General features: G+C 44.3%; 1 protein-coding gene across 2 annotated transcripts in view; it reads right to left on the reverse strand.

Moving 5' to 3' along the window:
• The window catches only part of BTBD2 (BTB domain containing 2), a 127,704-nt gene that overhangs the window by 94,685 nt on the left and 9,851 nt on the right, over window positions 1–23,168 (reverse strand). Inside the window, exon 2 of one of the 2 annotated variants that reach the window (XM_069216607.1) lies at window positions 3,024–3,143. The exons of the other annotated variant lie outside the window; for it this stretch is intronic. Coding sequence (XP_069072708.1) covers window positions 3,024–3,143 — 120 coding nt within the window. The remainder of the gene's footprint in view (window positions 1–3,023; window positions 3,144–23,168) is intronic. 2 annotated transcript variants of the gene reach the window in all.

Consider the following 23,168-nt stretch of genomic DNA (forward strand, 5'->3'; position numbering starts at 1 on the left):
GCCGAACCGGCACCCTCAGCCGGATAAAAAGGCATCAACGGCGCCGACTTATATGAGCCCCACCAGAATGCCAAGGGACCTGTGGGACCAGCCAGTGCACCAGCAGGGGCCATAGCATTAAACATGTTGAACATGGCATTCAAAAATGCCGCCGGATCCGCTCCCGGAGCAGGTAAGGCAGGATACCGCTGATCTTCCTGTGGCACTTGTGCCGGCTGGGCATCAGAATCCTGCACCCTAGGCAAAAAGCAAAGACTCTCTTGGGGTGCAACCACCTCGAAGACCGATGGCGCCGGAGAAGCCTGAGGGCTTTGAGGCTGTGGAGTCACCAAAGGGCTAACCTCCCACGACGCCGTCTAGATGGAGACCTGGATCATGAACGACCTCTAGCCGAACGAACACCGGGAGTCGTGTCAGCACAGCTTCTTAGGCTTCTCCGAAGAGGTATGTGAAGACGATCTCCTATGACTTCTGTGCCCTTTTTTCGCCTTAGCCAGAAAGAGTTTGGCTTCTCTCTCCTTCAGCACCTTTGGATTCATCCTTTGGCAGACACACACTCCTCCACATCATGCTCCGAACTTAGGCACCATAAGCAGTCATCGTGAGGGTCCGTAACCAACATACGACCCCCGCACTCCTGACAAGGTTTAAACCCTGACTTTCTAGGAGGACACATTGTAACCAGAGACAAAAAGGACACCTTCGAAACAATAGCTCCCCGAGAGGTAGGAGAAAACCGTTAGCTTCGAAGGCACAGAAAAAAGTGAACTGACGTCAGCACGCCGGCGAGGACCTCTTATTGCCACAATGACGTCAGACGGAGTCGCATGCGGAGCCGTGCAATTGTGACGTCGTCGTGGAGAGCTGGGAAGAAAAATTTTCGTCGAATGCTGGCACATTGGGAGAATTCATAAGGTGAGGAATCCACAGGTACTTGTATCCATCAGAAACCTCTCTAATGCTAATCTCGTTAGAATGCCACTTAATCTGGCCCTCCAATTTCTGATGCTCCCCATGGTCATGTCAGCCATCTTCTTCTTCCTTTACCAACTCATTCTCCTGTGCACCTACTTCTTAGGGATTATCAACTTTAAAAACAAAAACAAAAAAAAAGCATGCCTAGGGAGTGCCATTCATGGAAGGAAAAAAAAAAGTTACACTATGCCAGAAGAAAAAACCTTGTATTGAACATTAAGACAAACGTGAATGCGATCAAGTTTAATTTGTTTAGTTAATAGTTCTTAAATACTTAAATCCAAAATACTGGATTTGGACGAAACTAAATCAGGATAGTGCATTACGAGAAAAATGAAAACATGCATACTGAGAAACAAGAGATCTGAAATGTTAGTTGGGGCAAAAACAAGGTACTTGTGTTTTTATGTGCAAATGACAAAATAAAGATTTAAAAACCTTTATTCGTTCATGGCTACTTCCAAGTACAGAAACGATTGTGTGTGTGATTGAAGATAGAGCTAAACAAATAGTAGGTTCCATGATGCGGACAATTCTGTCTTTTTGCTATGCATGACTAATACATTATTACTATTTTAACACTGATGCAGGGGTTTTTGTGGTCATTATTGTGGGCTGAGTTAGCTGTCCATCACAAGTGGCTCACAGCTGTGATTAGTCCTTTATATTTATAGTATCTGCATGTTAATTAATAATCTTCCAGCTTTCCTAGAAGAGTCCATCGCATCACAACAAATTTAGCTTGCTGAACTAACTAGTATGCTGCTCTGTAGTGGGCAGCTACCTAGAAGACACTGGCCATACCGATTTTGAAACTCAGACTGGAGAAGGTAATACGAATGAGGGTAAACACTAACCGTGTAGAAGATACAGAAATTTGCGAAGAGGCATTGCAGATCCTGGCACGTTATTTACAATTAACCGTTTTGTTTAGTGACATGCCACTAAGAGTGCAAACGCTTCATTTCAACAGTTTCAATTTAAAGGAATGCACAGCGGAGCTTGATCATTTCCACGCCCACCTTTTTTGGGCATGTCACTGGTAAGGTTCAAGGTTGTACTGAGCGGGTATTGTTCAGCAAAGATGACATTTCGGTCGAAGGAGGTGTGTGGAGGAAACATAGGGACATAGTTGTTCTCCGCAACAGTTGGCTAGGAAGATACAGAAGTATGCCAAATACGGACATTTGATGACCACAATGAGGGGAATGTCCAGTACTACTGATGGTATAAATGAAAGAATGAGGTGAACACAGTGAAACTGTGGAGATTTGGTTCTGATGAAACTACCCAGCCAAGAAACGAATGGGTGGGTAACATTTTCTGCACCAGAAAGGGTAAGTGATGTGCAACCCAATAAAGGGGAGGCCTAAAATTGTGCTCTATGGAGCTTTGCATGATTATACAAAGTGAAAGAGTACGAGCCAAAAGTTATTCAAGAACATGGTGTAGAGGAAGCCATGGGCAGATGGGTTGCGTGCAACAAGGAGTTTGGAAAAGAGAAGCATGAGTGGCTGATGGACCAGGACATCACGAGTATACAAACAACCTATGCAAGGAAGAACTGCGATTTAAATGCTCTATTTATGTAGTCTAGTTTTGACCCTTTCCTGTTCTACTAGTTACTCCAGTTGTGAGAGAAGTATTGCTAGTGTTCCTCTATTTGTTTTTGCACTGTTTAATTCATAAACTGACGTTTCCTATTACAGTCCGTGTCATCGCTCCACACAAGGGAAGTGAGGATGAGCTTAATCTCTATAATAGTTACATTGAATCCATTATTAAGGATGAGTCATGTAGTCCTAAATAGGTTAGATTATCACCATGCTGACAACAAGGAGCAGAACTATGAGACTACAGGCTGTCAATACACTCTTGCTGTCAACTGCAACTGAAAGCACATAAATGAACGAATATTGCAGTCAACATTCCAAAAAACATCAGTGAATCCGTCCAGTTTGGAATCAGACAAAATAGGTTCCCAGTGGATTCACCCAAAATTCGACAAAAATGGAAAGATTACATCCAATAAATAAAAAAGTGCTTACTTCAGCAGAGCTAGGAAGGCTGCAGGCTCCACATCGGGAAGTTCAATCTCGGTAGAAGTTGTAGCCATTCCACCATTGAACATGGCATCAAAGACAGCACTTCCCACAGCCAATACAAACCTGGAAAGAAGAAACATTAAGAAGGGAGCACACAGGCTATTCACCTAAACGCTAGTTACTTTCCACAAGAGATGCCCAGCACTTTAGTTATATTTACACTCAAGGTAACGCCTTTAAAACTTGCGATAAAGGTGTTGAAAATACTGGCGAAATTCTGCAAAGCTTCTAGTAAAACAGAAACTCAATAGTTACTGAAAAAGTGAAAATTTGAATTTTGGAGGCAGCTAACCTTTTCTTCTTTTCAATTCTTTTGGTAAAATAGGTGAGCAACAAGCACAGAACACGTTGTCCACCCTTGATGGGATGAAAAACCTTCATGAATTTGTAACTATAATTGTTAGCTACTAGCCAACCAACATTGTTGTACGTTTCATTCTAGCGAGGACAAAAGAAAGTCAAGTAGGACGGTTTATAGGTATTATGAAAATAATTTAAAGGTAAAAGTGAGAGCAGAGAAGATCTTTTGAACTCGGATATCTCACATTTAGAGTGAATGTAACTGCCACCTAGAGTTACTGACAGAAACCATAACTCTATGGTCAATACAAGCACAGCTTTCATGCACGAGACTGTAGTTCCTGCTCACTATTATTAGAGGAGCTAGAAAAGTTAAAGTTTATTGAACCTAGGTTGTTCAAAGTATGTATTAACGTCACTAGCAAAGCCAACTGGATTGACGTGTGGATAGCATGTGGATCAGATATAAACATGCATTAAAGATATCAAGCCTAAGGACTTTGTTACTGTTTATTTATTTGGAATTAGTGTAAAGCTGATGCTCAGAAAATAAAGCACCCCCTTTTAGATCTTGGAGACCTGCTACGGACAACACCAATACTTTGGCTCAACCCACAGCTTACAATTGGTTGTTTTGGCAGTCTCAATGGATGACTGAATGACTTACATCCTTCTACTGCTGGCACGCAGAGAAAACCTTTCCATTCAGCACTTCAAGTGAGTGCATGTGTTTTCCTGCTTTCTTTGTGTGATGCATCAGCATAACAAATCACTGCACCTCCAGCGTTCTCCTGGTGGTTTCCCTAATCCCTCCCTGCTCGACTGCTGCTTCTCTGGTACCCCTGTTCTTCATGTTGCTTCCGCCTCTCAGCTTGTGTGTTGTGTCTAGCCCGCCTCCCTGTACTGCCCAGGTTCCTTGATTTTTAATGTATTTTCAGACCATCCCCCAAACCAAGCTCCTCGGGTGCTTGTCCCCCCAGCTGCTCGCTCCAGCTCCACTGCTGCACGTCTATTTCTTGGAGGGACCAGCAGCTGCAATTTGCTTCTGCACCACATCTTTCATTTTAAAACGTGCTTCAGCAAACTTTTTGTGCTATTTTTGTCGAGCATTTCAAGGTGGACATTTCGTCGAATGGTAAATAAAACAACAAAAAAAACTGCCATGTCATGACGCTTGCAAGGTGATGTTGTGGGCGCTATTGCTTCCTGATGCATATATGAGTATCTGTGATGACACCAGTGCATCATCTGACGTTTTGCTTTTGGGCTGATGCTTAATGGCATCACCAGCAGAAAATTGACAAAATCTGTAACTCTGCACTGGCAAAGCCAAATGTTGACAATGACTTCTTTCTATAGGATTCATTTTTCTGAATCTTTCAGAGCGTTAGTTCCATAGTGCTACAGGGCCATTCGTTGACGGATATCAGATATTTAAAAAAATCCCTGGAGCAGCATAGTGATTTTGAGAGGACAAGCTGAAAAGCTAACAGAAAATTGGTGAGACGAAAATACACCTGTGGACTTTTCTAAAGATATGATTGACAATAGCTGAATATTCTGGAACAAATTAAACCTATAGCTGAAGAAAGTGGACCTAAAAAGCTTCTTAAATTAAGAATACATTTACCATGAATGGCACAATTGCTATGCACATCAAGCCTAAAGAACGGGAGGTAAGGATGCATGTGAACCATTAAACTGAGGAATATAGCGCCCACCTGGTCTACTGCATGCCCAACTTGTCACAAAGCAGACCTACACCAGTTGCTCGAGAGTGCTATGGCAGCGACGGGGCGATGATCAACACTCTTAAGATCCTAGCAGTTTAAACTAGTGCTTTGAACGGGCAGGTACTCTCCAGTACTGACTCCCCACACTTTGTTTTTTTTTTTTTACTTGAAAGGAAGAGTACCTTCACTTCTCAGCATTGCTGCAATACATTTAAAGAGAGAGTACCAGCACTTCTCATGAGCAAACAGGTACTCTAAAGAGTAACGATAAACAGTGCACATTTGGTAGAGAGCCTTATAAAATTGAAATATACATCTTTGAATGCATTACAACCTTCACACAAAAGAGCTCTGGACAGAAGTGAAATTGTAGAGCTAGTATCTTACTACGTAAACAAAAGAAAAAAAAATACATTAAAAAAAAAAAATCACTGGTGTGTGTGTGTATGTACACACACACACACACACACACACAAATTAATTTGGACCATTCTAACTCCTCAAACCAGTTACTTTGGGTTCCGAGCACAGGCTGCGACAACGCTATCTATCCAATATCACAGGGACGAAGGAAGAGTAAACAGACTAAATGCATCTCACTGCAAATCAAGTCATCTCAAGTGTCTTTGGTGCAGTTAATCTAACCAGCTAACTGATCGGAGGCACTAGAAACTCCACTTACCATTCAGAACCATCGAAGGGGAGGCAATCGACTTGGCAATGGATACAGGAGACAAAATTCACATCCAAAAACAGGACCCCAGTACACAGCCACAACCTTCGGAATGAGGACATTGTCCATGAGCAAGTTTGAGCATCCCACAGCTCATCTGTGCCCATCTGTTGTACAAGCAAAGGGGACTTAGTGACACGCGACACCACCTCTTGTTCTACATCCGTAACCAGCTGTGCCCTACAGCACCCAGTCTCCTCTTTCTTCACAGTGAAAGATGAAGTCTCGAAAGCCAAGGTCAACTGACCTAAACAGTTTCTTACCTGGACCTCAGAGAAGTACAAAACTGCAACTCATTTCCTACTTCAAGCAGTATGAATTCCAAACGAAATGGGAACAGAAAAATGCGTCAGGAAACAAAAACACTCAACACTGCAGTTATAACAAACTGCAACATTTAAACAACAAGGTAAAAAAAATATACAGATAACAAATAAAATGTAGGTTGAGGCTGTGCTAAACAGCAATCCTAAAAGGGAAAACCTGGCCTGATGCTGGAGTTGCAGGCTCTGCTAACTAAAAGCATTAGTTAAGGGCTGCAGTGCCCTCGGCGTGACCTTCACGCGCACGGTGGAAAACATCCCCAGGAGTGACTGACCAGGACACCTGTGACAGGCAGTCAAGGGGCAAAGGACAAGCCCACGGTGGCGGAAAGTATGTGCAGCTGTGCCCGAGAACCAGGAAGTGAGGCCCGGCTCTGCTTCTGAGCAGCACCACTCAGCAACAGAGGCAGCAGGAAACGCAGGACGCAGGGCACAGGGGAGAGCCAACAGTGTTCAATGCAACAAGATAGGGCCGGGAGAACTTCTTTTTCTCACCAAGCAAGGTTTAGGAAGTCACCACAGGATGCTTTTTAGTTCAGCACAACTTGACAATATGCACTGTGGGGCCTCCTGCGCCACTTCCGATGATAGATTTGGTGAGTGCAGGCATTAACAGCACCCAAGGATGTTTTTTTGACATTGCCAGGTTTCCTTTAAGTCAAACTTCACTCACAAAGGATGTAAAGGGTGACAAAGGTGTCTAAAATAGGACAAATAGCCACACTTTGCATGCTATGACAACACCTCGTGGACGTTGTTGTGCCCAAGAAGCATAGCTCATTAGAAAAGAAGCACCGGCCTTGATATTGGTTCTGAAATATGAAAATCGACCCATCAAGCTACAACATTTATTTTGGGTGAGTGGCGCGGCATGCAAATGAAATATGTAGCCATTGGGTTATTAAAGGCATGCAAATGAAATAAAGACTGCAACGCATCCAGAACGCCTCCGAAGTCTCATCATGAACACCCCCAAACACAGCCACACCTCCGCTCTACTGAGAGACCTGCACTGGCTCCCAATAGACAAGAGAATCACATTCAAGCTTCTCACGCACACCTACAAAGCCCTTCACAACACCAGACAAAACTACCGCAACCAAAGACTCCACTTCTACACGCCCACCAGACAGCTCCGCCGACCTCGCACTCGCCACCGTCCAACACGTCCGGGAGGCCAGAGGAAGATCCTTCTAAAAAAAAAAAAGGGCCAAGAGGCCAAATCCTCTGTGGTCTGCACTACGCTATTGTGCAACATAGTCATGGAAGTGGACGTAAAGGCGAGATCTAGGACCCTTAACACTCCATTTTAGTATGAATGTTCTGCTGTTTTAAAATACACCCTTGTTTATGGGAAGCAGACTGTCATTTCTAGAGAACCTGTCTCCAGCACGCCACTTCACACCGCTACCTGTTGTGATTTCATGGACTATTCACCATATTTCATATTTTATGAGGGCTGATGGCGTTTGACTGAACTCTTCGCTGTGAGATAAGCCCAACGCAGGGCATTTTAAGTCCCACATGAATTTCGGAGAGTGTTCTAGGCTACTTGCTGAACAAAAGTACTAACAACTAATGACACAGAAAATATTAATTAAGGCATGGGGTCATTTGGTAGATTTGAAAAACGAATTGTTCAAAGGGCCCACGCCTTCATTATTTTTTAATAAGCAGTTCACAAACTTCCAATACTTGTATTTTTCCCCCTTCAAAAACTGAGACTGAATACACAAGGTAGCTGCCTGAAAAGTAAAAACCTGACAATTCAGTTTGGGGTCAATCCTCGCCTGGCATAGGAAAAAAAAAAACACGAAGGGACAAAGCACTCCAAGGCTCTTGCAAATGAACCAGGACCAGTGCAACAGGGTGCTTGAGCACCATACAATTGTCAGCTGTATCTTTTGTATTAAAGGAAGTTAGTGAAAAGCTTTGACAACACTCACCAATTGAGCTGCACCTATGGCGACAGATATGGAATCTGTCTCAAATGAAGGGCAAATGTATTTGACTCTTGAGGAGATATCCACGATAGCAGGCAATCTCTTTAACTACTCAGGCAAATTAAGGTAGCATTCTTCAATATACAGCTGACTGCAACAAAACTAAATGGCTGGTTTAACAGGTACATACAGAAAAAGATACCACATCGCCGAGCTGAGCTGCCAAATTGTTGACAGACCGAGCAGAAGGTGCTGATTGACCTCATATCTCGGCAACAAGTTGTGACCCAGAGGTTTTTGATTCTCCTCACCAAACAACAATCTATGCGGTTTTCCACTGAATTTCAGGAAGTACTGTTGTAGTGACAGATAAAATCGTCATGTTTAATACATAACTAGGTCGCTGTAAAAACATTCATGTTCGTTATGATTTTGCACTTACTTGCAGCAATTTGTGGCCATACAATCACTTGGTGATAAGGTTTGTGACCCTCAGATGAACTACAGTCTTCCAGAGCTATGTCCCTACCGCCTGTTAGGAGATATGTAAATTGGCTTTGTAACTACAGAACGCTTCTGTTTTTTAACTACAACCTGTCATTTTAATCCAAATTTTGCGATACGGAGGATTGCAGCCTTTTCAATGATCAGGCAAAGTAATTTCTAATATTATTTTGAATTCATAAGCAGAGAAAGTAGCCTTATGGTTGCATAGCTAGAAAATTGGTCCTTTTTCTTTTAGGTTTTTTAACTAGTAAGTATCTTCACTTGAAACTTTTTTTTTTTTTAAACGTAAGTTAGAAATGGGCCACGGTGTCCATTTTTCTCCGGTGAACGTATTTTTTAATATTCATTGTCCACTAATGGTAGTACGTTCAGGAAGTACCTGTACCATTTGTACCCACGGGGCATGTGCAGCGGCCTTGCAACATCCAAGCCCCTAGTCAATTTTCCACACTGCCCTTTCAAAAGGCGGTTTTACCCGCATCTCGCTCGCATGTTGCAGTGAATAAAAAAAATGCATGGAAACTTTGATGACTGCTGCAATGGGGGGGGGCGGGGGGGGGGGGGGGGGGGCGGTGGAGTCAGCGAGTTTCCGTGCGGTGCCAGAGATGTGGCTAAGAAGCCCAAAGTAATCTGCAAACATTTTATTGTCTTTCACCTTCACGTAAATACGGGGTGCGTAATTTTAAATGTGAGTTATAAGTATGAAAACAGTGCATAAATGATCAAATTTAACACAACTGTAACTTTTACAGGGGTGTATAGACAGGATAGATATAAAGGTGGATAGATAGAGAAGATAGGTAGACACGCCAGACATGCAGATATATAAAATAATTTAGAGTGGAAGTTCAGGAAAAAGCATACCGATCGATACAGGTCACTGGATACTGACAAAATTATTTTAGCTCGGCGTCAGTCCAGCTTTCCCAGAACGGATATTACGTCATGGTAAAAGCCTTCAGAAGTTATCCTTGTTGCCTGCATTCTCTACCCAAGTCATAGTGCGGTGGCCAGAGTAAGCAAAAAGTAACTGCAAGGGAGGGATTCCGGTGGTCCAAGGAGAACCTTGCAATTAACTGCAGAGCGTAGGTGAACCGCCCTGCGATAGTGACTGTGCACATCTTGCTTACTCCCTTGCAGCGACACAGAACCTTTGTTTGATTCAATGTCACTACTGCTTATTGGTCTCTAGTCAATCTAGAGAAGAACTAGAGGACAGCAGAGGACATGCACCGTCTGGTCATAAATGACCCACTTTCATACTCAGATTCCTTTGTACATGAATCTTCTATACCATCTGCAATACATGCAGCAAACCAGAAGGGATCTACCAATCGTGTCTTTCGTCTTATTGGCAACACAGTAGCAGATTTAAAGGATATTTCATTATCCTTAACCAAATTCAACCAGACCACACAAATTATTAACCCTCGTATCACCAAAATATCATGACTGCAGTTTCAAGATGTCTATGCTGCAGCTCCACATTCTATCCAAAAGAGCGATGCGGGCCACAGAGACGCCCAGAACCAACTAACTGCACCACTGTCCCCATGATTCCTCGCTTACTGCTACCTTTGCTTTCCCCAACTGCTGCCCCCACTCTCCCAGACTTTCTTTTATCCAAACTCCGCCTCGGATGTCAACCTCATGATCTTCCCTGAACTACCAGACTGTTGTGCCAGTCTTGGGTGGCACTAACTGTTCTGATAGAAAAAAGTATTATTTCCCCAAAGATCAAAACCCTTTCCTAGTGTTTACGAGGGGGAACCATATGCTTGCACTGCACTGAGTATTCAAGCAATGAATAAAACTGGGATGAGTTTGGGGGGGGTGTCACAAAATCGAGTGTAAGGCACTATGTTTTCACACTTTTACTGCTATTTTTGAGACTCATCTGCTAGAAATTTAGAGAACTAAGTTTTAAGTCTCGCCCAAGACAGCACATGTGCTGTCTGTTGAGAGACATGTTAGCTTTCAGTGGGCTTAGAGCCTGCCAAGTGCTTCCCAGTCACGTCTTTGCTTGCTTCTTATTCTCCAAATTCTGTAGGCTTTCCTCCTCTTGTGTTTGCCCCCCCCCCCACCAAGAGCATGGACGAATTACCATACGTGCCAGCTACAGCTCTCACATTTCTAGATCATGCCCAACCATGCAAAACGGATCAATAACTCTAGAAAACTGATACCTACATAAAGGGAGGTCCCACTATGCTTGAGATGCTTGCCTTAAATATTATAGAACTGCACACACATCTATTCCTTACACTAAACATCATTACCTTTGTCTTGGGCTCATTCACAAAGAAGTTTTCTCTATGCAGTATGACCAAACGCATATCTCCAGACCTCATTAAGTTCTTGAAACATGCTACATCAGCAGCAAATAGGAAATAAAAGTGTCTCTAAATATACCTCATTCACGGTGTACTCTGGCTTAATAATTTATTGTTTTTTCCACATATTTAAACAGTTTGATTGAAATATACTCATCCGGCTTTCACCTTTCAAAAGTTCTTTATCTGCTTTCAAAGCCACATGCGCATCAGACCTGAATACATTAATCTGAATATACACTGTTCCATACGGCATCCAACCTATTTAATGTGTAGGAAGGAGAGAGTGAATGAAGTCAGAGATACAAAGAGTATCAGGAGAGCCCTCAAGCACCCACTAGGGTGACATGTTTCATCATTGGGCAATTTGCCTTCGGTTGAGTACCACCCCTTTCGGTGGGTGGTCCGCCAGACATTGCAGCACCGGTCTGACGAGGAGATAGCCCAATAATGAAACATGTCACCCTAGTGGGTGCTTGAGGGCTCTCCTGATACTCTTTGTATCTCTGACTTCATTCGCGCTCTCCTTCCTACACATTAAATAGGTTGGATGCCGTATGGAACAGTGTACCTTTCTTTATAATAGGTTACTTGGGAGACTGTACACTGGACCAGTAATCTCCCTGTCCCTCTTTTGTATTTAATACATTAATCTGAACCCATATTGGTTATTGTGAAATTGTATCGGACTTGATATTGTGCTCAACAGGACAAACACTATTTCGAAACAGTCAGATTCTCTCTCTCTCGATAGTGGAATTAATAGCAACAAAACAACAGTTTGTGGCACAAGCATTTGCAATGCAATTGGTCTTGCATTTGCTTGAGTTAGAGCTATTGGAGTTCTACATTTGTAACTGGACTTTTCTTGCCACATAAATTGGTCTTTTCCTGCCACATAATTTCAGGGACCCAGCATATAACTAAGTCACTTCCATTTACCTTCTGCCTCTATCTGCAACAGTAATGGTAAAGTGGGGGTCCACAGAAGTCAAAAGATTGGGAACCAATGCTCTACACCATTAGGAGTCGTTGCGAGAGCCAAAGGCTGTGAACAGAAAAAGTGAGGGTACGTGGGTCTGCGCAGTCTGTCCTACTCATGAAGAGTCGGGGAAGCAGTGTGTTATAACAATGAGACAAGAGAACGTCTCAAATAGATCAGAATATGAGAGGACATAAGGCTTAAGTCGAGAATAACTCAAAGTATAAGGAAACAGTAATCCTCAGAGGGAGTTCGAGCTTCAGCATGAGTGGGAAGGAAGACCAAGAATAAGATGAGGACTCAAAGGCAGATGGGACAGCAACTGGAACCTTGGGGGTTGGCAGGTCTCAATGTAGCAGTTGCAAATGAATGGGCCTGCTGCATAAAATTATGGCGCTCAACTATTACTCACAGTATGGGTAGATTATTTTCTATGAGATAGTAAGGTTCATGAGAACTCAACAACGGGCCCTAAACATAGGTTGCGGAACAGAAAGGGGGCAGAAAGGCCTATTCCCCGCTCTTTGGTAAGGTGGTCTGTCTGCCCCTGTAAAAGGAACACCCCTCTCCTAGGGGCCACCCTTTGTGTCCAAAAGGATTAAACCGGGCGGGGGCGGTATGCCCCTATAAAGGCAATACGGAATGGGGCGTCTCTGAACACTTAGAAAGAGACAGATGCAACTGCTCCCATGCGAGAGAAAAGTTGCTTTTCAGGAGGGGCAAGCGCGGGGAGTACTGCTATGCTGGGAACGTGGACCCTGGGGTCTCTGCAAATAGATTTTTACCAAAGGAGACCTTTGTCTACAGGGGGACTAAGTGACGTGGACAGACTGCTCCCTGGCTCTCCTTGAGCACAACTAGGGCAGGGCGCACATTGCCAGGGAGCCCACTACCAGGACCCCATTCTGCGATGCCATCGCAGATACCATAAGCTCCCACGCCCTCACCTTCACAGACTACATACTCCTTGGTGACCTCAACTTTCACCCACCTGTAAAGCACCCACGACTGCAACTCCACAGCCCTGCTGGACAACCTCACGAACCTCGGCCTCAAGCAACTGGTCACCTCACCCACTCACTCAGAGGGACACACGGTTGACTCCATCTTCACCTCCAGCAGCCACATCTCCTTCACTCACATCACCGAACTCCACTGGACTGACCACCACTGCGTCCACTTCTCCTTCATGAAACCCCCCCACCCACAACTCACTACACCCTACCGCAAGTGGAACAAGATCTCAAAAGAACACCTGATCGCCAACCTCAGACAAGCTCCACCTCCCAACACCGACCCCAACACCGCCGCCCACAACCTCACACAATGGCTAACAACCTGCGCAGACTCCCTCGCCCCACTGAAAACAAACACCCGCACCGTCAAGACTGCCCCCTGGTTCACAACAGAACTCCAGGCTTCCAAATGAGAATGCCGTAAAATTGAGAAAGCCTGGCGCCAAGAACCCTCAATGAGCAACTTCTCCGCCCTCAAAATAGCCATGCGCAAACACCACCAACTCATCCGGACCACCAAACAGTCCTTCTACAAAGAACGCATAGACAACACACACAACAGCAAGGAACTCTTTGCCATCGTCAAAGAACTCCCCAAACCCAAATCCAGCACCATCGACCCTCCACACTCGCCAAACCTCTGCAACTCCCTCCCCAACTACTTTCACCACAAAATCGCAGACATACACAACAGCTTCACAGCATCAACACCCACCATCACCACCACCGACACAACCAACACCACAACACCTTCCCGCACTAACCCACTACACACCTGGACCCCCACCAACAACAAAGAAATTGGCAAAACCATGAACTCCATCCACTCAGGCTCCCCAACAGACCCTTGCCCCTACCACATTTTCGACAAGGCCAGCCAAATCATCGATCCTCAGCTCCGCGCCGTCATCAATGGTTCCTTCGACACCGCAACCTTCTCAGACGTTTGGAAGCACACCGAAGTTAACTCTCTTCTCAAAAAACCCAAAGCAGACCCGGAAGACCTCACAAACTACCGTCCCATCTCTCTTCTCTCCTTCCCCGCGAAGGTCGCTGAGAAGATAGTTAACGTTCAACTGTCTCACTTCTTAGAAGAAAACAACATACTCAACGCCTCCCAGTCTGGATTCCGCAAGAACCACAGCACTGAGACCGCCCTCATCGCCTGCACAGACGACATCAGGACCAGAGTGGACAAGGGCGAGACTGTCGCCCTCATCCTCCTAGACCTCTCTGCAGCTTTCGACACTGTATGCCACCAAACCCTCTGCGCACGCCTTTTTGACGCCGGTATTCAACACAAGGCGCTGGACTGGCTCACCTCCTTCCTCGCTGAAAGAACCCAAAGAGTTTGTCTCCCTCCTTTCCGGTCTCCAGCCACCAAGATCATCTACGGGGTCCCCCAAGGATCCTCCCTCAGCCCCACCCTCTTCAACATCTACATGGCCCCTCTCGCCAACATCCTCCGCCCCCACGGAATCACCATCATCTCATACACAGACGACACCCAGCTCATCGTCTCTCTCACCAGGAACCCAGCCACCGCCAAGATAAACATGCACGCCGGACTCCTCGACAGCGCCAAATGGATGACAGCAAGCCACCTCAAACTAAATTCAAACAAAACAGAAATCATCATCATCTTCGGCCCCAACAAGACGGCATGGAACGACTCCTGGTGGGCCACCACCCTCGGACCACCCCCAACACCCTCCACCCACGCACGCAACTTAGGCATCGTTCTAGACTCACCTCTCTCCGTGACCCAGCAAATCAACAATATATCATCCTCCTGCTTCAACACCCTTCACATGCTACGCAAGACTTTAAAATGGATTCCTTTAGAAACAAGAACAGTCACTCACGCCCTCATCAGCAGCAGACTGGACTACGGCAACGCCCTCTACGCAGGGACCACAGCCAAGCTTCAAAGAAAACTCCAGCGAATTCAGAACGCAGCTACACGACTCATCCTCAACATCCCTCGCCACGACCACATATCCACCCACCTCAGATCCCTACACTGGTTGCCCATCAACAAAAGGATCGTTTTCAAAGTCCTCGTCCACGCTCACAAAGCCCTCCATGACACTGGACCGGCCTACCTCAACGAACGAGTCAACTTCCACATACCTACTTGACAGCTCTGCTCCACCGACCTCGCCCTCGCCACAGTCCCCCGCATCCAACGCACCACCTCCGGTGGCAGATCCTTCTCCCACCTCGCTGCCAAGACCTGGAACTCCCTCCCCACCAACCTACGCAAGACCCAGGACCTCCTAACCTTCAGAAAGCACCTTGAAACATGGCTTTTTGAGCAGTAACCGGCAAACCCCCTCCCCACAGCGCCTTGAGACCCTAATGGGTGGGTAGTGCACTTTAGAAATTATTTGATTGATTGATTGATTGACTACTGCCAGAAAATACTCCAAGGCTCTGTCTGGTTCTGTGAGAATGTGTGAGGAGAGCAGAGCAAACGCTCCAAGGTCCAGCCTACCTCCCAGCACACCTATCAGCCACATTCACCAGCCTGCACACGTCACCCAATCAGAAGGATCAATGGAAGCTTACTCATGAAAGATACGCAATGTCTCTGTGGCTCACCAGCAGCACGGAGAAGGGCAGAGCGAAAGATGGTATGAACGGTCAACATAGCAAGAAGGTAGACATATTCAAAGTCGACAATGGCTCACGTTATGACAAGAAAAAGACCAGTGCTAGGACATGGTTCGATTGAAACTGAAATCTCAGAATCGTTTACATTTCAAATTCGGAAAGGAAACGCTGCACAAACATTTGACTTCCCAACTTAGATGTTAATTATTGAGCAGATTCAAATACCGAAGTGGTAAAAACCCATGGAGCATATTCGTTTGAATTAGATTTAAAACTTTTGTTGTTTTCTTTTCTGTTTGGCTATTCATATAATGCACTGTTCCAAGATGGCTGCCTCTAGGTGCGATATTTTGAGAAGATACGTTTTAGCGCTGCCTTTCTTACATTGTGCGACGCACTGCACTTGCCCCTGTGCTGTACTAAAAAGTGACGCTCTGCTGAAACAAAATCTCTCACCACACGAGTATATGTACTGGTATAAGGAAAATTGATAATGAAAATAATAAAATATTGTAAGATGAGGTGTGAAGTAATGTGCTGTTCGCTGTAGCTAAAATGTGTTCAAAGTTCATTGTGTCAGTGCATCAATTGTAAAACTGTGCAGCATTTCTCTACATATTTTTGTGTCGCCACCACAACTTTGCAGTTCCTCCAAAGAGTTGTGGTCATTATTGTCTGCGTGGCGGCAGCAGGGGACCGAAAAAGGCACCCTCATAAAACTGCACAAAACATGTAATGAGAGAACATGATTTACAGCCCTATTTACAGAAACGGACTGGAGCCACTGAAAACCTCCAGCGCTCTGGTCAAATGCTCTTAGCCTCAGAAAAAAGTAGTTTCTATGCAGGTGGTACAGTGGCACAAGTGAAAGGGTACAAGTACCTGTGCCATGAGGAAAGGGGGGGGGGAGGGGACAAAGAGGAAAGACTGACCACTCGCAAGCAAGGATTTTTTTAAGGACACTGAAACAACAAATAAAAAAGCACAAATCGGTATGTACAAGAGGTCTCAAATGCTCAACCTATAACTGAGAATCCTTTAGGCTCACTGGAGCCCCCATATAGAACAGACAGCACAACAACTACACGGATGACAGGACTGTACTGCCCCATCGCCCGAAGGCTGGACTGACTGATTACCATCCTGAGGGTTGTCCGGGGGTAAACGACCAAACCATCTCAACTTGCATCCTTTTCTAAAACACTGTGGCATGTATCCAATTGGCTAGCTCACTTCCTCTTCTCTCAGAAGCTATTTAACCCACCTCAGAAAGCCTCCCGTGCTCTGCAGTCCTCACCCATTCACCACCCTCCCTCACTCACTCTTCTTGACTTTTCTTCACCTTCAACGTGGTTGCTCTTTCCACTCTACTAACCTTGCTAGCTGCGCTTTGCATCAGTGGCTTAGAATCAGACTGCCATTCGTTCTATCTCCAATGGGTCCTTTTCCCTTGCTCTTCTGCTCCACTACAGGCAAGAGTAGCCTCCCAGAAACGGGTCTTTCCCACAAGTTTTCCACTAGCTCCCTGGGTAAAATCGTCCTTATTTGGAAGGCAGGAAAAAATGTAATGAGGACGTATCAAAATGTTCCCACTTTCTTCTGTATTTCTCTTTGTGCCTCGAGTCAAAGGCTAAAGAATAATGTAGCAATCAGTCAAGGAATGCCTCTTCACTTGCTAATGCAGAAGTCCTCAAAAATAAAAATATTCTTTACCCTGACGCCTTCTTCAGGCAAAACCTTGGTCATTACTCTTCTATTCCAGCATGCAACTCGAAACTTTCAACAGCGCTACACCAACCTCTGCCAGTATTAAGGTGAGAAACACACTAAACCCACCTCCCCCTCCGGTACCACACAGCCTGTGCCTCAACACTATAGTCATAAGCAAGGTGAGCTGTGCCCACAGCCTAAAGTTAGGTCTATTTCTATGTAATCATTAAATTTGTCAGGTGAACACTGTTTTAAGCCTCAAGACACTTTCCTACCTCCAAGTGACCACAGGCAGGCCTGAAATGATTTCTTAGTTATTAAAGCCTCTGCGCATTACCACTTCAATATACCTCTATGCAAAGCCTAGCTAGCCCACTGAATCCACACCTGCTCAAAATTCCTGTTGCACAAATTAGTGTCTGCTAACCAGCACCAAACCAATGCGCCCTATCAAGGGCCCCTACCGGGACTCACTCTCTGCTACTCCGCAAGTTGCCGTCTGCATTCACACATTTTAAGGTTACCTGCAAAATGTAATTGCCGTCCTTGAATACCACTGTGACTGAATACACATGCTCTTACACCTCTAAGACTCAATTGATCAGCAATCGAACCCACTCCAATGCCAGGCTACGCAACACAAATGTACATTTTAATATCTGCCTTGCATGCAATGCAACTGTGTGCAAATTACCAGTGATCGCTGCATATACACTTGCCCAAACAGATTTTGCACTTCTTTACCCAGTGTTTAATCCTATGTGCATTTATTACACAATTGCCAATTTGACAAATAAAAACAAACTTCTCAGACCACAGTCCGGAAAAAAGACGACCCACGACGGAGACCTTTAACTGAAGCTTGAATAAACTAAATTATTTTTAAAAAAAATTAAAAAAATACAACTGCATCTTCATTAGGGAGCTGAAGATCAAATTATCAACTGTGTTAGACTCCGGCCAATATGCCAAGTATTTATATTTGCTGCCAAGCAGCGTGCCCAATTTCAACCTCGGAGGAGAGGTTCAGGCTCCAGTGCCCTCAAAACAGTACTTTTCCAGTCACCAACGTCTGCATTAAACGTCGCATGCCTAAATATAAATACACCACACGTGATGCTCTTGACCGAAAAAAAAGTGCCACTGCGCGACAAGAAGTTCTGGAACCCACTGTGTGCGCGCCGAGGGTAAACTATCTAAGCTTAGTTATAAATCTTCTTTTATTTTAACCCATCCACTGCGGCAAGGGCAAGGGTCAATTTCAATAAATCTGCTGATTTTTTATTTTTATATGGTGCCTGCCATAACAGATGTTCGCCTTTCACGCATAAAAAAATAAAGAGGGTAATAAGAGGTAAATATCTAAAGCCACTGGCATTGCCAAATAGGTCATTTCATTTTTTGGAATTCTGAAATTTAAAACGCCGAATTGGGCCTGCAGAGACTCAAGCATGTGTTCTGCAGGTTGCACATACATTTCAGCAGCAAGCCACTGCTTGGAGCTCTTCAGGCTTTTAGCAAAACACTGAAAGTACATAACCGTGCAGTGTCGTCCACAATGCTCCAGAGAAGGTCCGCCCCGTAGTCCAGCTGGCAGTACCGAAACCCTGTGCCTAACTCAGCTGGAACGCTCTCGCTGACCGCGGATGTCTGGCCGAGCGAGCACTGCAGCACATGAAAACTGTACTTACAACACACCACAGACGCCACTGAGTCCGAGCGCCACACCAGGAGCCCCCCAGAGTCCGTGCAGCAGTGATCAAGCGGGGGGACAGAGTAGTGTGTTTCAGGCAGCTCAGAGATCAGCTCTGATGGTTGGAAACAGCAGAGGGTACATGTTCTCGACGTGCCCACGTGACACCCGGGTGTCTCTCTGTCGGCACGTACATTCCGCTGCTGTGGGTGCAGTTCTCCAGAACCTGGATTAACAGGTCTAACCTCATCTGAGAAAGTGGATCCCAAGGATCCGGATTCCAATACCAGCTTCATAGTGAGTACACAAGAACCACCCGCCCTGCAAAGGCACATCCTCTCTGTGATTCAAATTCTAAATGGGGAAAGAGAATTTGTAATGGACCCAGGCCCGGTTCTAGCAGGGGTGCGGGTGGGCCAGGCCCACCCACGCATGGCCCTTGGCCCTCCCAGTCACGGCAGAAGAGGCCATGGAGAACGCACCTGTTAAGCGCTACTTCATCTCGAGATGGCCGAATGTTATGATGATGTTTCACTTTAATTATCAGACCGGGGTTAAGAAGAAACCTCCAGAACACATTTAAAGTGCATTCAAGTTTACAATTACTGTTTTAAGTATGTACTCATAAGGGGAAAAATACTGACAGGTGATTTTCCCCATTGTTGTCATTGCTCAGACATTAAAATACTCATACCTGTAAAAAAGAAAAAGACAAGTGGGGGTTTACCTGTCAAAGATGCAGCAGGTGCAGTGGCCCCAGGGCCTATAGCTGCGAGTGCCCGTCAGTTATGGGTGTATCTGTGTGTGACAGTGCTTATTTCAGTCTGTATACGTAGCGCCCAGGAATATATTGTAGGATGGTGCATGCATTAACCTATTCAGATACCAGTAGTGCATGCCTCATTGGATGAGCAGCCATGATGGAATTATAGATGTCTGCTCATTGCCGAAGAGTTAAGGCCTGATTTAGAGATCACCTATGGGTTGCTCCATCACAACCATGACTGATATCTCGCCTACTGTATTACAAGTGCAACTGTATATATTATATGGAGTATCGCTCACATTTGTGAAGAAGTAACAGGTCCATCAAACTCTAACTCTAGTTCTAGAATAGGTGTGCCTGTCTGTTCTCTTCCAGATGCATTTATAAAGTAAATAACTTGTTATCTCATGTAAAATATTGTGCTGAGCTGAATTTATTTTCACTAGTAGGGCAGGATGATAAATATGAGCATTTCATATTCTGATATCTTGTTCCAGTACAGGTTATAGTCAAAGCCACTGAAATGATGTAATTTTGTGGCTTTTGTGTTTTCCACATTATTATAGATTTGCCATATAATTAATTGTTTACTGCATAATCTGCAAAATTAAAACAAATTGTTCCTAGTTCAAACGGATTAAACATTACTAAAAATGCTGCAACATGTGTTGGGGTGCAGTTGAAGGCCCATCGCAAATGTTGACTGGTCAACTTTCTGTTGCTTATTGCTATACTTGGGTGTTAAACTTGCACTAATGAGGTGCAATGTATGCCATGACAGTGCTAACAAGTGTAAAAAAGAAAATAATAAAGGAATACTATCACAAATTGTGCCATATTATGCTGTATGTGTATCTTCTTGCCTCATAAATTTAGTCAACCCTGCCACATAATTTGGTTTTCACTTGCTGCATAATTTCAGTGGCCCTGGTTATATTGATCTTGACTCTTTGTCTAACCATATGAATTCACAATTGTACTGATGAAAAGTCCCTTTAAAAAATGGCTATCACAGGTTATGCAACCTTGCATGATACGCACACTGTGGCATCATTGATGCTATTTATCCAAATTTACCTCAGAATTAAATAATTAATTCCACAGACATTTGTTATTGTGTGTGTGTGTGTGTGTGTGTGTGTGTGTGTGTGTGTATATATATATATATATATATATATATATATCACATTACTTTCAGAGAAATTGATAGCTGCTACGTAGGTTAGCATATACTTTAAAAAGCTATTTCAAAACCAAATATATACAATTTTAGGACAACATTTATTCTATTCATATTTCCTTAATACCTCGTTTACTTTTTACATTTCACTACATAGGACTTGGTTTGATAGGCTCACTGGTATAGCGAGAGGTCACACAGCTGATGATCCGTGCAAAGAAGCTGCAGAGTTTGTGGTTTCCTTGGCCTTCACGACCCAAAGCTTATTGTGTCATTTTATTAATATATTATTGTAAACCCATCTGGTGTTTAATGAACACAAACCGCACCACATACAGGTACCTATCATATGCAAAGACACCATGTTTATGCCCAATCTGATTTATGCCCAAGCACCTCACACCATGCTCAAACGAACATTGGACACAAACATCCACACCAGAACAGCCATGCCACACACACACACAAATACACCACAGGCCATACAGACACACCAATCACATTTAATCAAACTGCACATGTAGATCCCACATACGAGAGATACACAAGGATAAACTTTTACCAGTTACAAGCAGGGTGTCTAAAACTGCAAGCCCCACAAAGTTATCAGTGCTTTTTTCCTCTTAGCTGAATCTGCCAAGAAAAAATAATAATAATATATATATATATATATATATATATATATATATATATATATATATATATATATATATATATATATATATCACAAGACCGATGAATAGAGTCCCACTATCTGAAACTGAACACTGACAGGACTAAAGTGATCTTTGGGGAAAGCTCCTCAATGTGTGACTCTACCTGGTGAGAGACAGAGCTTGGTTTCCCCCCCCCCCCCCAAAAAAAAAAAAAAACGCTAAGAACCTCGGAATTGACTGCTAACTCAACAGCCCAGGTCAACACCATCACTGACTCATGCTTCAACACCCTGGAGATGCGAAGGAAAATTTTCAAATGGCTCCCAGTCATCTTCCCGAAAACCATCACCCATACTCTTGTCACCAGCAAACTAGACTACAAGAACACCCTCTGCTGGGATCAACAAACATCTCATCAGGAGGCTGAAGAACAACCAGAACCTGGTGGACAGAATCACTCTCAACCTAAAAGAAATACGTGTTGGGAAAATTGCAAGGAATAATCAACCAGTCTTCCTAGTGTAAAAATGTCAAGGCTGGGGGTAGTAACAGGAACCTACTTTAGCTTCCATTACTAATACAATCTGCTTGGTATCGAGGTGTTTGTGTTGACATTTGGCCTGATGGAAATTTTGAAAGTTGAGACTGATGAGTATACAGTAGCTATCAGCTCCTTCTCTCCAATAACTCTCTATATTCTCTTTATGCCCGCTAGGAAGAAGATATAATGTAAATTTAGGGATTGTAGGTTACATCCAGATAAACAAAAAACTGGGCCCGCAATGGCCCACCCAAATGCAACCTTGGCCCATCCAGATAAAAATTCCTGGAACCAGCCTTAATAGACCACTCCTGTCCCAAGTACTTGTTCAACCCCCCCTATTATATGTTGGTTAGTGTAATCCGGCCTCAACCAGGCAGCACCCCAAACTGTTGTATGCATAGCACCTCACCATCTTATGCACCTGTACACATGGCAACACCTTACAGTTAGGTGTGTGCTCCATAAAATGTCTCAAATAAGCACTGGCACTGCCAAATTCTTTAAACTTCTGTACTGAGAAGATGTGTACAACTATCAGTACTACTCCAGTAGGGAGCAGTAACATCACACACAAAGAATCACACACTCCTGATTCCATGTAGGACTGCGCTGCCGCCAGCTGTCTATAAGCTGTGTTTATGTTAAGGAAGCTTGCACTACTGCTGCCAGTAACTGTGATGTATATCCATGAAGCTTCGCCAACACTGATCCACTATAAAACAGCCAAAGTAATTACTACTTCCAAGAAGCAACACAGGAAAGTCTATGCGTGGTGCACGAGAGGGTCAAGCTTTCTGTCCTAACCTTAATACATACAGTAAAGGAAACAGTTGCACAGCCTCCTTCTACACACAGAAAGAGCAGTTTCATCGAGGGAAGATTCATTCAGACACATGACTCGTATCACATGGGCTTCTGCAGTACAATCATGACATTAATATGTGCAAAACACTGGCACGCAAACAAAACCAGCAGCATTGTTGGGTGTCACTCATGAGAAAAAAAGAAGGGCAAAAAAAACTCAATCCTGGAAAAAACATTAAGGTTTTTTTT

The sequence above is a fragment of the Pleurodeles waltl genome, chromosome 12 (genome assembly GCF_031143425.1).
Source record: "Pleurodeles waltl isolate 20211129_DDA chromosome 12, aPleWal1.hap1.20221129, whole genome shotgun sequence".
NCBI lineage: Eukaryota > Metazoa > Chordata > Amphibia > Caudata > Salamandridae > Pleurodeles > Pleurodeles waltl.